This window comes from Mus caroli, unplaced genomic scaffold (assembly GCF_978045245.1).
Source record: "Mus caroli unplaced genomic scaffold, Mus_caroli_1 scaffold_2, whole genome shotgun sequence".
In the NCBI taxonomy this organism is placed as follows: Eukaryota; Metazoa; Chordata; class Mammalia; order Rodentia; family Muridae; genus Mus; species Mus caroli.
Window position 1 is genome coordinate 39,825,818 of NW_028227257.1, and position 13,339 is coordinate 39,839,156.

General features: G+C 37.6%; 1 protein-coding gene across 1 annotated transcript in view; it reads left to right on the forward strand.

Annotated features, from left to right (window-relative positions):
* Positions 1-13,339, forward strand: part of Esf1 (ESF1 nucleolar pre-rRNA processing protein) — a 52,270-nt gene that overhangs the window by 31,280 nt on the left and 7,651 nt on the right. Inside the window, exons 10-11 of the mRNA XM_021149435.3 lie at positions 1,347-1,468; positions 9,256-9,343. Of these exons, the coding sequence (XP_021005094.2) occupies positions 1,347-1,468; positions 9,256-9,343 (210 nt within the window). The remainder of the gene's footprint in view (positions 1-1,346; positions 1,469-9,255; positions 9,344-13,339) is intronic.

Sequence of the window (13,339 nt, forward strand, 5' to 3'; positions counted from 1 at the left end):
ATGTGAGAGGGAGGGTTTGTATGCATCCAGTCTCTACCTGATTTCATTTTGCATACTGAGACCACAGGTAAAGTTGAGTGAGTAGGTAGGATGGGGTAAATCCTAAAGCTGGCCAAGATCCTCACTTCCACCAGAGTACAGAACATGTAACTATTATTCTCTCTTCTTTGAAGATAATGGTATTGATTTATTCATCTATTTTTCTTAGAAATTTTGAAGGACACAGTGGAGGTAGAGCTTTAAATGTTTATATGGCATAAAATCCATCTTTAAAAATAGCAAATGTCTGGGCATGGTAGCACACACTGGTAATTCAGTCTGTCAGGAGGCAGGGCCAGGAGGATCACCACAAGTTCAAGGCCTGTCTGACCTACATAGTAAGTTAGGGACCAGCCCAGTCTGGGACTCTGTCTTTGTACAAACAAAATAAAATGTAACAGTGAGTGGAATGATTCAAATGGTCATTTTAGAAAAAGTGGTGGCTCATCCAATTCATCATTCAAAATACATTCAAAATACTGTAAATGAGCAAACAGCCCTGGTAATGAGGTCTCATTGCAAGTACATTTTTAAAGTGCGAGTTTAATGACAGTGAAGGATATGTGAGTGAGGAGCAGAGTATAGGAACAAAAGCTTCAGAGATGAACCATGACGACAGTGGCATTGGAAGAGCCAAGCTCTTACCTACACAGCCTTATACAATGCTTGACTCATTCTTCAGTTTTTGTTAGTCACTTGTAATGTCCAGGAAACACAGTCCTTCACTGGATGATAGGAAAAACTGGAGAAGATTTTGCTTAGGTAGTTAGTAGTTATAACCTGAGACTTGTTCTAGAGTTTTTCTTCACTCGGCCATCACCAAAAGGCAGAAAGTGAGATGACCTCTTGCAGGCTCAAAACAAAGGTAGAGAGGACACTTAGACCTATGTAAATATTTGGGTTTCTTTTTCTTTTTTTTTAATTTTGTTCACTTATTTTGAGATAGTATTTCTGTTGTATGGCCTATTTGGACTTATCTCTTCCTTAACCTGGGATTGTAGTTTAAAACCACTGTGTCTCACTAATAATAGGTTTTTCATTAATAACCATGTGTCAGATTGCTAAATTTCTTGATTTGATTTCCTTTGGCTAAATGTCTCTCTCTGTTTCTCTCTTCGTCTCACACATACACAGTAGGATTTACCAAAGTTACTTACCGTTTTGTGGTCTTAGGATATTGCAAGTATTCACTGTTGTATATACCTACTTATATAAATTATGTTTGTTCTCTTTGTTTTTATAAGCTTTTAACTGGTCGAAGATAAACTGTTTTTAACTAAACTATTTGGATTTTGTTTCTCTTCTAGGTCTTAAGGAGAGTGCAGAAGAGATGGTCAAAAACAAGTTGGAGGGAAAGGATAAACTGACCCCTTGGGAACAGTTTTTAGAGAAGAAGAAAGAGAAGAAAAGACTGAAGAAGAAACAGAAGGTATCCATGCTAATTGCCCAGGTGTTCACTGAATGCTAGCTGTCTATAGGAAGGTGCTTCTTACCATATAACCCACGTTTCTCTTCCTGAGGCTGGATTGTGGGAGCCAATACATGCATCTACTGTGAAATAATTTTTAGACTTTTATTGAAATAAAGTGGGAAAGTAGGGTAAAAGCCCTGCCTTTTTGATAGTTACCTGTTTTTACTAGAGCTTTCTTCAAAACTTAAGTAGCCAGCTAATTGCCACTAATAGAATGATTTCATGAGAGATGAAGCTAGAGGTTTCTGGGAAGATTTTCTAAGTGAATCTGTATGGGGTTACTACAATAGTCACTCTGAGACTTTAGACAGCATTCTGTAAGCTTTAGGATTCCCTTACACTTTTACTTTTTTCTTGTTGTTTTCTTATTCTTCTTGTTGATTTGAGACAGGGTTTCTCTGTGTAGCCCTAGCTGTCCTGGAACTCACTCTGTAGAACAGGCTGGCCTCAAACTCAAGAGATCCTCCTGCCTCAGCTTCCTGCGTGCTGGAACTAAAGGCGTGCACTACCACTGCCTGGCCTCTTTTCTTTTTCTTTCTTTCTCCCCCCCCCCCTTTTTTTAATTGGACAAACTCTGGACTTTTTTTATTTAATTAAAGAATAGTTATTTTCCCCTTTCCTCCTTATTGTCCTTACACATACATGAGAATAATGCATACATGCAATCTGCTAAGCCTGTATGTGTTTCATTCATATGTATGTATGTATGCATGAATGCATGTGTGAATTAATTAGATATCCATTTGGCATGCTCATCCCTAGGGAAGACTAATTCTTCCTTTGTGAGAAATTTTTAATTGCCTGTAGCTCTTCATCTGTGCCTTGTAGGATTTCACCCATCTATTTTGGAATGTCAACATGGTAGTGTGTCATTGTTCAGTGTCAGGTACCATATTATTGAGATTTCATGCTGCAGCTTCCCTGTTCAATCTAGGAGACAGTCTTCTGGTTACCTCATACTCAAAATCATAATTTTTTAGTTCCATCTATTTATCTGCAAAGTTCATGATTTTATTACATAGGGTATATGCCACCACATTTTTGTTATTCATTGATTGAAAAGCATTTAGAATGCTTCCATTCACTAGCTGTTGTCAATAGAGTAACAGCAAACATTGCTGAGCAAGTATCTGTGAAGTGAGATGTCGAGTCCCTTTGGGCCTATGCCAAGGAGGAGTATAGCTGAGCCATGTAGTTAGTACATGTATTTAGCTTTCTGAGAATTCGCCACGCTTATTTCCAAGGTGACTGCACCAGATTGCAATCCCAACAGGAAATAGGGTTCTCCTAGGAAACAGGGAAACACATCCTAGTTGTTTTGTTGATCTTAATCATTCTGGCTGGTGGAAGATTAAAACTCAGTTGTTTTGCTTTATATTTCCCTAGAAATTAGGGAAATAAGGAAAATAAGGATGATGTTTTGGGTTTTTTGTTGTTGGCTTTTGGTTGGTTAGTTGGTTTTTGTTTTGCTTTTTAAGATTTCTCAGCTACTTTTATTTCTTTTTAACTCTTTTGAATGTAAATCATTTGTCAGGTATATATGTGACAACGCTTTCCTCCTGCTCTGTGAGCTTCTGCTTTACTCAGTTGGTTAATTTTATTTTTTAAACAATTTTTTTATTAGATATTTTCTTCGTTTACAATTCAAATGCTATCCGGGAAGTCCCTTATACCCCCTCCCCCCCACCCCCCACCCTCCCCACCCCCCGCCCTGCTCCTCAACCCACCCACTCCTGCTTCCTGGCCCTGGCATTCCCCTGTACTGGGGCATATAATCTTTACAAGACCAAGGGCCTCTCCTCCCAATGATGGCCGATTAGGCCATCTTCTGATACATATGCAGCTAGAGACACAAGCTCTGGGGGTACTGGTTAGTTCATATTGTTGTTTCACCTATAGGGTTACAGACCCCTTCAGCTCCTTGGGTACTTTCTCTAGCTCCTCCATTGGGGGCCCTGTGTTCCATTCAATAGCTGACTGTGAGCATCCACTTCTGTGTTTGCCAGGCACTGGCATAGCCTCACAAGAGACAGCTATATCAGGGTCCTGTCAGCAAAATCTTGCCGGCATATGCAATAGTGTCTGGGTTTGGTGGTTATTATGGTCTGTATCCCCGGATGGGGCAGTCTCTGCATGGTCCTGCCTTCCGTCTCATCTCAGAAGAAGCTTTTCAGTTTGATGAAGTCCCACTTGTTAATTGTATTGGCCTTAATTCCTAAGCAAATGGAGGCCCATCAACAAAGTCCCTTCCTACTCTTAGATCATGGAGTATACTACAGTTGTGAATAAGAGTGTATCCATGTTCTCTTTCTCTGTGTGTTTATTGTTGGTGTATAGAAGAGCCATTGGTTGATGTAAGCTGATTCTGATTCCTGACACTATCCTAACATTTTTTTAAAATCATTTCTATATGTTTTCGGTTAGAATTTTTGAGATCTCTTATATATAATATTGTACCATCTACAAATACAGATATTTTGACTTTTCCTTTTCTTATTTGTATTTCTTTAATTTTCTTCTCTTGCCTTACTGCTCCAGCTAGTACTTCAAGCTGTATTGAAAAGGAGTAGGGACAGTGGACAGCCCTGTCTTGCTCCTTATTTAAATAGACTTGCTTCAAATTTTTCTCCATTTAGGATGGTGTTGTCTGTGATTTTGATACATGCTGAGATATATTCCCTCCAGGAATACTGTCCCTTGGACTTTTATTATGATAGCACATTGGATTTTTGTCAAAGGCTTTTCAGCATCTACTGGTCATGTGATTTTTTGTTTTAATTCTACTTATGTGGCCTGTTAATTTATTGTCCTTCATATGTTGCACCAACCTTGCATCTCTAAGATAAAGCCAACTTGGTCATAGTGGGTAATCTTTTTGATACATATTTATTGAGGATTTTTAAAATAATTTATTTACATTTATGTGCTTTGGTGTTTTGCCTCATGCATGTCTGTGTGAAGATCTCAGATGTTGGAGCAGTTGCCAGCTACCGTGTAGGTGCTGGGATTTGAACCTGGGTCCTCTGGAAGAGCAGCCAGTGCCCTCAACCACTGAGTCATCTCTCCAGCCCTGAGAACTTTTTTAGAATGTATTTTCATCCGGGATATAGGCCTGTAAATTTCTTTTTCTGTTATGACTTTCTCTGGCATTGGGGTTAGAGTGATGCTGGCACGTGTTAGCATGCATTGTAGTAGGAGTTTCAAAGTACTCTTGTTTCTATTTTCTTTAAAGTCTTAAGAAAATTAAAGATTGGCTTAGATCTTTGAAAGTGTGAATTAATCTGGGTTTCTTCCTTCCTTTCTTTCTTTCTTCCTCTCTTCCTTTCTTTCTCTCTTTCTTTCTTTCTTCCAACAGGACCCTTATTACTTTTTTCAATCTCGTTTGTTATGGGTCTGTTTAGATTGTTGTAACTTTGATAGTTTGGATAACTCTAGAAATTCATCCATTTCTTTTAGATTTTCCAACTTAATGGTGTATGGGTTTTTTAATTATTCCCTTATAATATTCTAAATTCCTTTTGTCTGTTGTAATGTTTCCCTGTTTGTTTTTGATTTTGTTAATTTGCGTCCTTTCATTCTTTTGGTTAGTTAGGCCAAGGGTCTGTCAACCTTGTTTATTTCTCATAGAACTAGCTCTTAGATTTGTTGATTCTTGTGTTGTTTTCTTTGCTTCCATTTCACTGGTTTCTGCTCTGATTTTTATTATGTCTTGCCATCTACTGGATTTGTTACCTTTTCCAAAATTTTTAGTTGCATCATTAAGTCATTTATTTGTACTCTTTATAGTTTTGTAATGTAGGCACTCGGGGCTATAAATCACCCTTGTAGGACTGCTTTTAATCTTTCCCAGAGATTTTGTTGCATTGTGGTTTTATCTTCTTTTAGTTCCAGGAATTTTTTTTTTTTTTTCTTTCTTGGTTTCTTCTTTGACCCATCATTTTCCAGTAATGGGGTGTTTAATCTCCATGAGTTTCTGTCCTTACTGGAGATTTTCATGGTATTGATTTTAGCTTTTATTTCATATGGACAGATAAGCTACATAGAGTTGATTTTTCTGAATTTGTTAAGAATTGTTTTTCTGTTACAAGATATAGTTTATTATATAGATGCTTTCATGGGCTGCTGAGTAGAATAAATATTCTTTGGTGTTTGGATTAAATATGCTGTAGATATCTGTTAAGTTCATTAGCTGTATAATATTATTTATTTCTGATATTTCTCTATTTTTTTTGTTCACTTGACCTGTTTAGTAGAGGAAATGGGGTATTGAAATCATCTATTAGTGGGTTGATAATAATAATTCAATTCTCGTAGTACATAAGTTGGATGCATCAATTTCAGTACATATATGTTAAGATGATAATATCTTCTTGCTTAACTGTATCCTTGATTAAAATGAAGTGCCCTTTATCTCCTTTAATTAGTTGTTTGAAGCCTATGTTGTCAGCTAATAGTAACACTTGCTTGCTTCCTGTTACTTTTGCTTGGAATGCTTTTTTCCATCCTTTCCCTTTAAGATGGTGCCTATCTTTAAAGCTCATTCGGCCAGCCTGCATCATTTGATTTGAGGATTGAGGCTATTAAGATTTAAAATTATTGAAAGGCCTGTGTTGATTGCTGTCATTTTATTGCTTTTGTGTTAGTTGTGGTTGGTTGGTTGGTTGTTGTTTTAGTTTGGTTTGCTCTAACCATGAGCTTTTCTACCCAGCCTCTTTGTTCCTAGAAATAACAACTCTGAGACTTAATTATTTATGAGTAAATGCTTAGGCCATAAGCTTTGCCTTGTTCCCCAACTAGTTCATAACTTAATTACCTATTTATTTTATTCTAAGTCCCACTATGTGATTGGTTAGCTCTCCACAGTTTCATGCAACTGTCCTTCAGTATTCAGAGCAAATCTCCACATCTGTTTCCCAGAATCCTGTCTCTGCCAGATGTCCACCTTCTAATCCTGCCTCAGCTCATTGTCCAATCAGCTTTTTATTGACAAGTGATTGCTTTTGCACAGAGCACAAGACATTAATTATATCTACAGTTTGCTGTTTATGCTCTTGATTGTATTTAGTATTTCATTAATAATGTTTTATTTGTCTTCTTTCTAGGATCTCTTGGCTATGTTTAGTCTTCATTTAGAAGTATTGTTTCCAGTATTCTCTTTAGGCTTGGTTTTCCAGACATGAATTTTTTTTAGCCTATTTGCATCATGGAAAAAAATTTTTTTCTCTCCTTCAACTACGGCAGATAGCTTTACTGGGTACAGTAGTCTAGGTAGGTGATTGTGTAAAATTTGGAGTGCGTTGCTCTTCTGGATTTCAGAGTTTCCATTGCAAAGTCGGCTGTTATTCTGATGGCTTTTCCATTTATGTGACTAGTGATTTTCCTCTTGGAGCTGTTACTACTCTTTGCTCTGTTTAAGTGTTTCAACTATGATAATGTTGTGGGGAGTTTTACTTATGTTCTTGTCTAATTGGTATTAACAGCTGTGCTTCTTTGAACATCAGGTTTTATCTTTCCTTAGTTTGAAAGTTGACTTCTATGATCCTTTTGAACATCTTGTCTATGCCATTGACCTGTGATCATCTCTGACTACAGTTCAAAGGTTTGGTTTTTCATGAGTCCCACAGTTTTTTCCAAGTTTTGTTTTACCATTCAGGGTTTTTTGTTTGTGTATGTGTATAGATCTACATAGATCTAGGCATGTAGGTAACATAGATATATAGAGACTATAAAATATAGTCTGTCTTACATTCTATCAATTTTACTTGTAAAGCTTTTCTCTGAGTTTTCTGTTTGCACTAACTTTAATTCTACCTTCATTTCGGCTTGAGGTCTCTTCAGTATTTCTGTCTCTTTTCTAAAAACCTGTATTGTTTTTATGTCATTTCAGCCTTATGTTTATATGTTTTCTTGGGTACCATGCAGACATTTTCATCTTTTTGAGTTCATTGATTTTGGTTGTGTCTCTAAACTTCTTGGATTTTGTTTTGTTTTTTTAATTAGTTGTGTTTGTTCAGTTCTGTGACCTTGTAAAAGACACCATGACCAAGGCAACTCTTATATTGAGACAACATTTAATTAGAGATAGCTTACAGTGTCAGAGGTTCACTCCATTATCATCATGGCAGGAAGCATGGCAGCATCCAAGCGTACATGGTGCTAGAGAAGGAGCTGAGAATTCTGTATCTTGATCCAGCTGCAGCCAGGAGAGGAGTGTCTCCTAGCAGCTAGGAAGAGGGTCTCAAAGCCCAACCCCACGGTGACACACTTCTAATAAGGCCACACCTACAAGGCCATACCTCCTAATAGTGCCACTTCCTGGGCCAAGCATATTCAAACTACCACAGTTCTGCCTACCACATCTAAGCAACACTCACTTTAGAACACTTGAATAGGAGTGGTCGATTTGAGAGAAGATACTCTCCTTACCTTTCATACTTTTTGTGCAATGAAACCTGGAAGTGTAGGCTTCTTCTGTTGGTCATGTATCTGATGTGAACACAGCAGGACAAGCTGATACTCAGGAGTTAGGAAAGGCTTGAGTGGGGCCCTGGTTGTGGTTGAGCGTGCAGTCACAGTGAGGTCAGGTGGGTTAACCATAGTGAGAAGAAGCACATGCATAGGGTGCAGGCCTAGCCGGGTCTGGAAGCTGGATCTGGCACAAGCAATTCCTGAACCAGAGTTGAGAGGGATTGCCATGTACCAATGTGTCCTCACCACCTGGACTTGGCTAGAGGGTCTGTGGATGAAGGCTCCTGGGTCTGGCAAGTGCCAGAGGGAGAAAGAGCAGCCAAGAGAAGATCTGGGCTTGTTAACAACATTTAAAATATATATAAATAATTAGTGTCTCCTAGACTAGGTGTTCTGCACCAGATTTGATAATAGCATTACATGCCATCTGACTCCTCAGTGCCTTAAAGGTTTAGTGGATCATTTTGCATTCAGGATGAATATATTCTCAGCATATTTGTTGAAATGATAGAGAAGTTTTGGATACATTGGAAATAAACCCAGTCTGTTTAGTCTAATCTCAGTTCAGATATTTTTGCTTTATGGTCTTGTGTATTAATTAAATACACCAATACAATATAGACAGTCTGTTCAGATTATATTAGAGAAATTTTAGCTTTCAACTTATTTAAAATAGACTGATAGTTTACAGTAATAGACCACAGATAAAACAAGGTGTGCTGTGTTTTGTTTTGTTTTGGAAACAGGGTCTCAGAAAGTATCCTTGGTTTGCTTGGAACTAACTTGTTTGTAGACCAGGCTGGCCTCAAAGAAAATTTGTCTGCCTCTGATTCCTCTGTGGTTTTAGGCTACCATGCCAGGCCTTTAAAAAAAAATTGTGTGTGTGTGTGTGTGTGTGTGTGTGTGTGTGTGTGTGTGTGTGTAAGTCTAAGTGTGTGTGCATATGTGTGTGTGTGTGTGTGTGTGTATGCAGGTGCACAGATAGGCCCTTAGAAGCCAGAATTGAAGCTGGAGTTACAGCTGGTTGTGAGCCACCTAACATGGGTACTGGTATCAGAACTCTGGTCTTTATGACAAAGTAGTGATGGCTTTTTAACTGTTAAGCTAACTCCCCAATCCAAGATCATTTTTAAACAGAATAAGGGAACAGAGCATTAATTTATGTTTAAAATTTTTGTAATTGAAAGCATTTTCCTTATCTAAAAAATAGATTGTTGAAATAACCTATCATTTGTGACCTTAGTTTATTGCTAATCACTGCTGTTTTTCACCTTAAGGCTCTTGCTGAAGAAGCCAGTGAAGATGAGCTTCCTTCTGATGTTGATTTAAATGATCCCTACTTTGCTGAAGAAGTAAAGAAAATAGGTAAGGCAACCTGTATTTGTAGTTTTCTGTTGGAATCCACAGAAAAGATTGATAGGAGTTGAAATAATACAGACTAACAATTCTCTGAGAACTTCTAGAATTTGGATAGCTCTGTTAATGTTTTATAGCCGATTCTGTCCTGTAGAGTTCAGTCATATGGATTGTTGAGAAGAGTCAACATGTCCCGTCTACATTGAAAATATAAAATAATGCGATTATAAAAGACTTTAAATGGATATCTTTATTTTTATGCAGTATGACTGCTTTACCTACATGTATGTGCACCACATACATGCAGTGTCTGAGGAAGATGGCAGAACTACAGTTACAGGTGGTTGTGAACTGCTATGTAGGTGCTAGGAACCTAACCTTGGTCTCGTACGAAAGCAACAAATACTCTTGACTGCTAAGCCATCTCTACAGCCCCCTCGTTAGGAGGCTTTTTAATAACAATGAATTTAACAGTTTAATGGGGGTTCTTTTCTGGAAATTATCTTTATAGCTAGCTAGATGGACTCTAAAAGAATGCTGTTATTTAGAATGAGAAATAGTCTCTGCATTATAATACTTCTTCAGGTCTCTTTCTGCAAAAGCAATGAACAGTTAAAAGTGAACTGGATTTGCCATGGCATCATATACTTTTAAATGTATACATGGAATTACAGTACAATAGCCTTTCCTGTTCAAATATACAGAAGCATCTATGCTTCCTTTTTGCATTTATCCTTGTTAAATGTAGTAAAAAAAAAAAAAACAGCTTTTCTCAGAGCTCTCTTTTTCTTTGAATTCTTACACTAAGATGTCTTTCTTCCTATTTCCAAGGAGTTTTGGTTCCATGTTTTTTATACCTCCTGTGCTTTCAGATGTTTTCATTCTTACCTTTAGATGTATATGACTATGTTTGGTAAGGTCGAGGCCATGCTTGGGCAAGCCACTGCAGAAACCACTGTGAATCTTTCCAGTTGCTCTTGTGTGCTTTGTCTTCCCCTCATCTTTATGCTACACACACGTAAGCTTCCAAAGGCTTGCTCTTTGAGCAACTCCAAGCTGGCATTGTAAAGAGAAGTATTTTATGAAGTTTCCCTGCTTCTCACTCCTGACCAGTGGAATTCTGTCCTGGTTGTTAAAGCCTCTTAGTACTGACATTTTACTGATGAAAAGGAGATTAAGTTGGATAAATTCTATTATTGAATATGAGATTCTTAGGAATTGGAAAGGGAAATGGAAACCTAACATATTCTGCTTTTTATCATTGCTGTGTGGTCATGTCTTACAATGATGGATTTTAGCCTTATTCTCTGACTAAAAACGTTTATAATGGAGAGATAGGAAGCATTACAGTTTCCTTGTTCTGTGTCCATAGTCATTTGCCATATGTAATCTGGTCAGATTACAGAACACAGAGCAGCATTCAAAGAATAGCCTAAATGGTTCAGTAACATGAGATAGCTGATTTCTTTATATTTATATATATATATATATATATATATATATATATATATATATTGCATATGTGAGTACATTGTCACTGTCTTCAGACACACTAGAAGAGGGCATTGGATCTCATTACAGATGGTTGTGAGCCACCATGTGAGTGCTGGGGATTTGAACTCAGGACCTCTGGAAGAGCACTCAGTGCTCTTAATTTCTTAAAGACAGCACATTTAAATAGAATATAAGCTTTCTCTAATGTTAGTATCAGACATTCTGGGAGAACAATATAGGTACAATTTGTTTGCTTTCAATGTGTTTATTTCTTAATGCTTAATAGATTGCCGGGCGGTGGTGGTGGTGCTTTTTATTCATGTGAGTCCTAGCTCTGCCTCTAGTTTTTACAATATCCTGGAGAAGAGGATTCAGATTCTATTAGCTACCAACTGCCCCTGGATGATCAATTACCTTCAATATATTCAACTATAAAGTGACCTGAAAATGGATGCAAGGACAGGATGCAAAAATCACGTGTATACTGTAAAGTAGCACACAACCAGCATGCTGTATACACGTAACACACCACCTGAATGATCAGACGGGTATAATATAGCCGACTTTCATAGTGGTTCATAAAATACTTAAAAGATGGCAAAGCAGAGATACACCTACTTTTCAAATGACCTTCCATGGAAGGTCAAATGACTTTTTCTGCAAAACTAAGTTTCCTAGTTCTTACTAGGTGTTTATCAATGTGTTGTCTCTGCAGGAATCAGCAGTAAGTTAAAAGATATACCAGATCATGCCACTTTCTAGCTTTAGGGCTTTCTATAGTCAACAATAAACTCCCAACTTTCTGTCCTGACAAAATCCCAGCACTTGGGAGGCAGAGGCAGGTGGATTTCTGAGTTCGAGGCCAGTCTGGTCTACAAAGTGAGTTCCAGGACAGCCAGGGCTACACAGAGAAACCCTGTCTCGGAAAAAAAAAAAAAAAAAGGAAAAAGAAAAAGAATTGTTTCAATCTGGTTTTAAAAGTTGTTAGTGTATATTGTAATAAGTGCTGTGCAGCCAGATAGGCTAGAGCTATCATAATAATATAGACAAGACAGAAACTTTCATGAATTCTGGCTTTAGAAATGATGTACTGAAAATAGAAACAGGATTATATAATTATGATAAATGTTTTAAAAGAAATAGATTAGTATAGAGAATATAACTAGGAAGCAAAAGATAAAGTCTTATAAGTAGGATAGGCAAAGAAGACTCCCTTGAGGTAGTGATATTTGAGCTGAGATCTTAGGCATACATTGCTAGGAGAAGAGCATTGTACAGGAAGGAAAAAGGATATAATGTGAGAAAGAACATTTTGTGCAGTGTTGGATGAATTGAAAGACATCATATGACTGGGGCATGGCCAGAGAGGGAATTCTGTGTGGAGCTAAAATGAAGATCTAATGAAAGTGACCTGCAGAGTTTTTTGTCAGGACAGAAAGTTGGGAGTTTATTGTTGACTATAGAAAGCCCTAAAGCTAGAAAGTGGCATGATCTGGTATATCTTTTAACTTACTGCTGATTCCTGCAGAGACAACACATTGATAAACACCTAGTAAGAACTAGGAAACTTAGTTTTGCAGAAAAAGTCATTTGACCTTCCATGGAAGGTCATTTGAAAAGTAGGTGTATCTCTGCTTTGCCATCTTTTAAGTATTTTATGAACCACTATGAAAGTCGGCTATATTATACCCGTCTGATCATTCAGGTGGTGTGTTACGTGTATACAGCATGCTGGTTGTGTGCTACTTTACAGTATACACGTGATTTTTGCATCCTGTCCTTGCATCCATTTTCAGGTCACTTTATAGTTGAATATATTGAAGGTAATTGATCATCCAGGGGCAGTTGGTAGCTAATAGAATCTGAATCCTCTTCTCCAGGATATTGTAAAAACTAGAGGCAGAGCTAGGACTCACATGAATAAAAAGCTGGGTGTGAAAACAATGCCAGGTTTTGTTGTCATGTTTTTGAAGGGAAACTGCAGTGTAATACCCTAAAGAAAGAGCAAGTGATCTTGGGTGTAGAAACTGCACCAAAAAAAGGGAGTCCATGGAGGAGCTAACCATTGAGACAGACAGCATTGCTCTAGGGAGGTCTGTCTGGGGCTCTTATCCCTGTCCCATGAGAAGCACTCAACTAAACTAGAAGAAGCTTTCTAGACTAAAATTCACACAACTTAGAAGGATGTAAAATAGAATGTCCATATAGATAGTTCTATTTTCCATAGGTATATTATTAAGTTTTTTGCTTTATAGCTAAACACAGGTCTATGTCTTGGTGAGTGAAAAGGCACAAACAACAATAACCAAGAAATTAAAGAATGGAGAAAGACTTATTATTGCAGCATATTAGTGTCACACCGGGGTTTTTCCAAAGCAGTGTTCTCTTTCAGCATGAAGTTGTTATTCAGGGAGCCTGCACATTAATAGAGGTAGGCATATTCCTGAGCATGCTCAGTGAAGGAGTACACTACTGAACAGATTCAGTGTGAAGTCGGTTCAAGGACAAAGA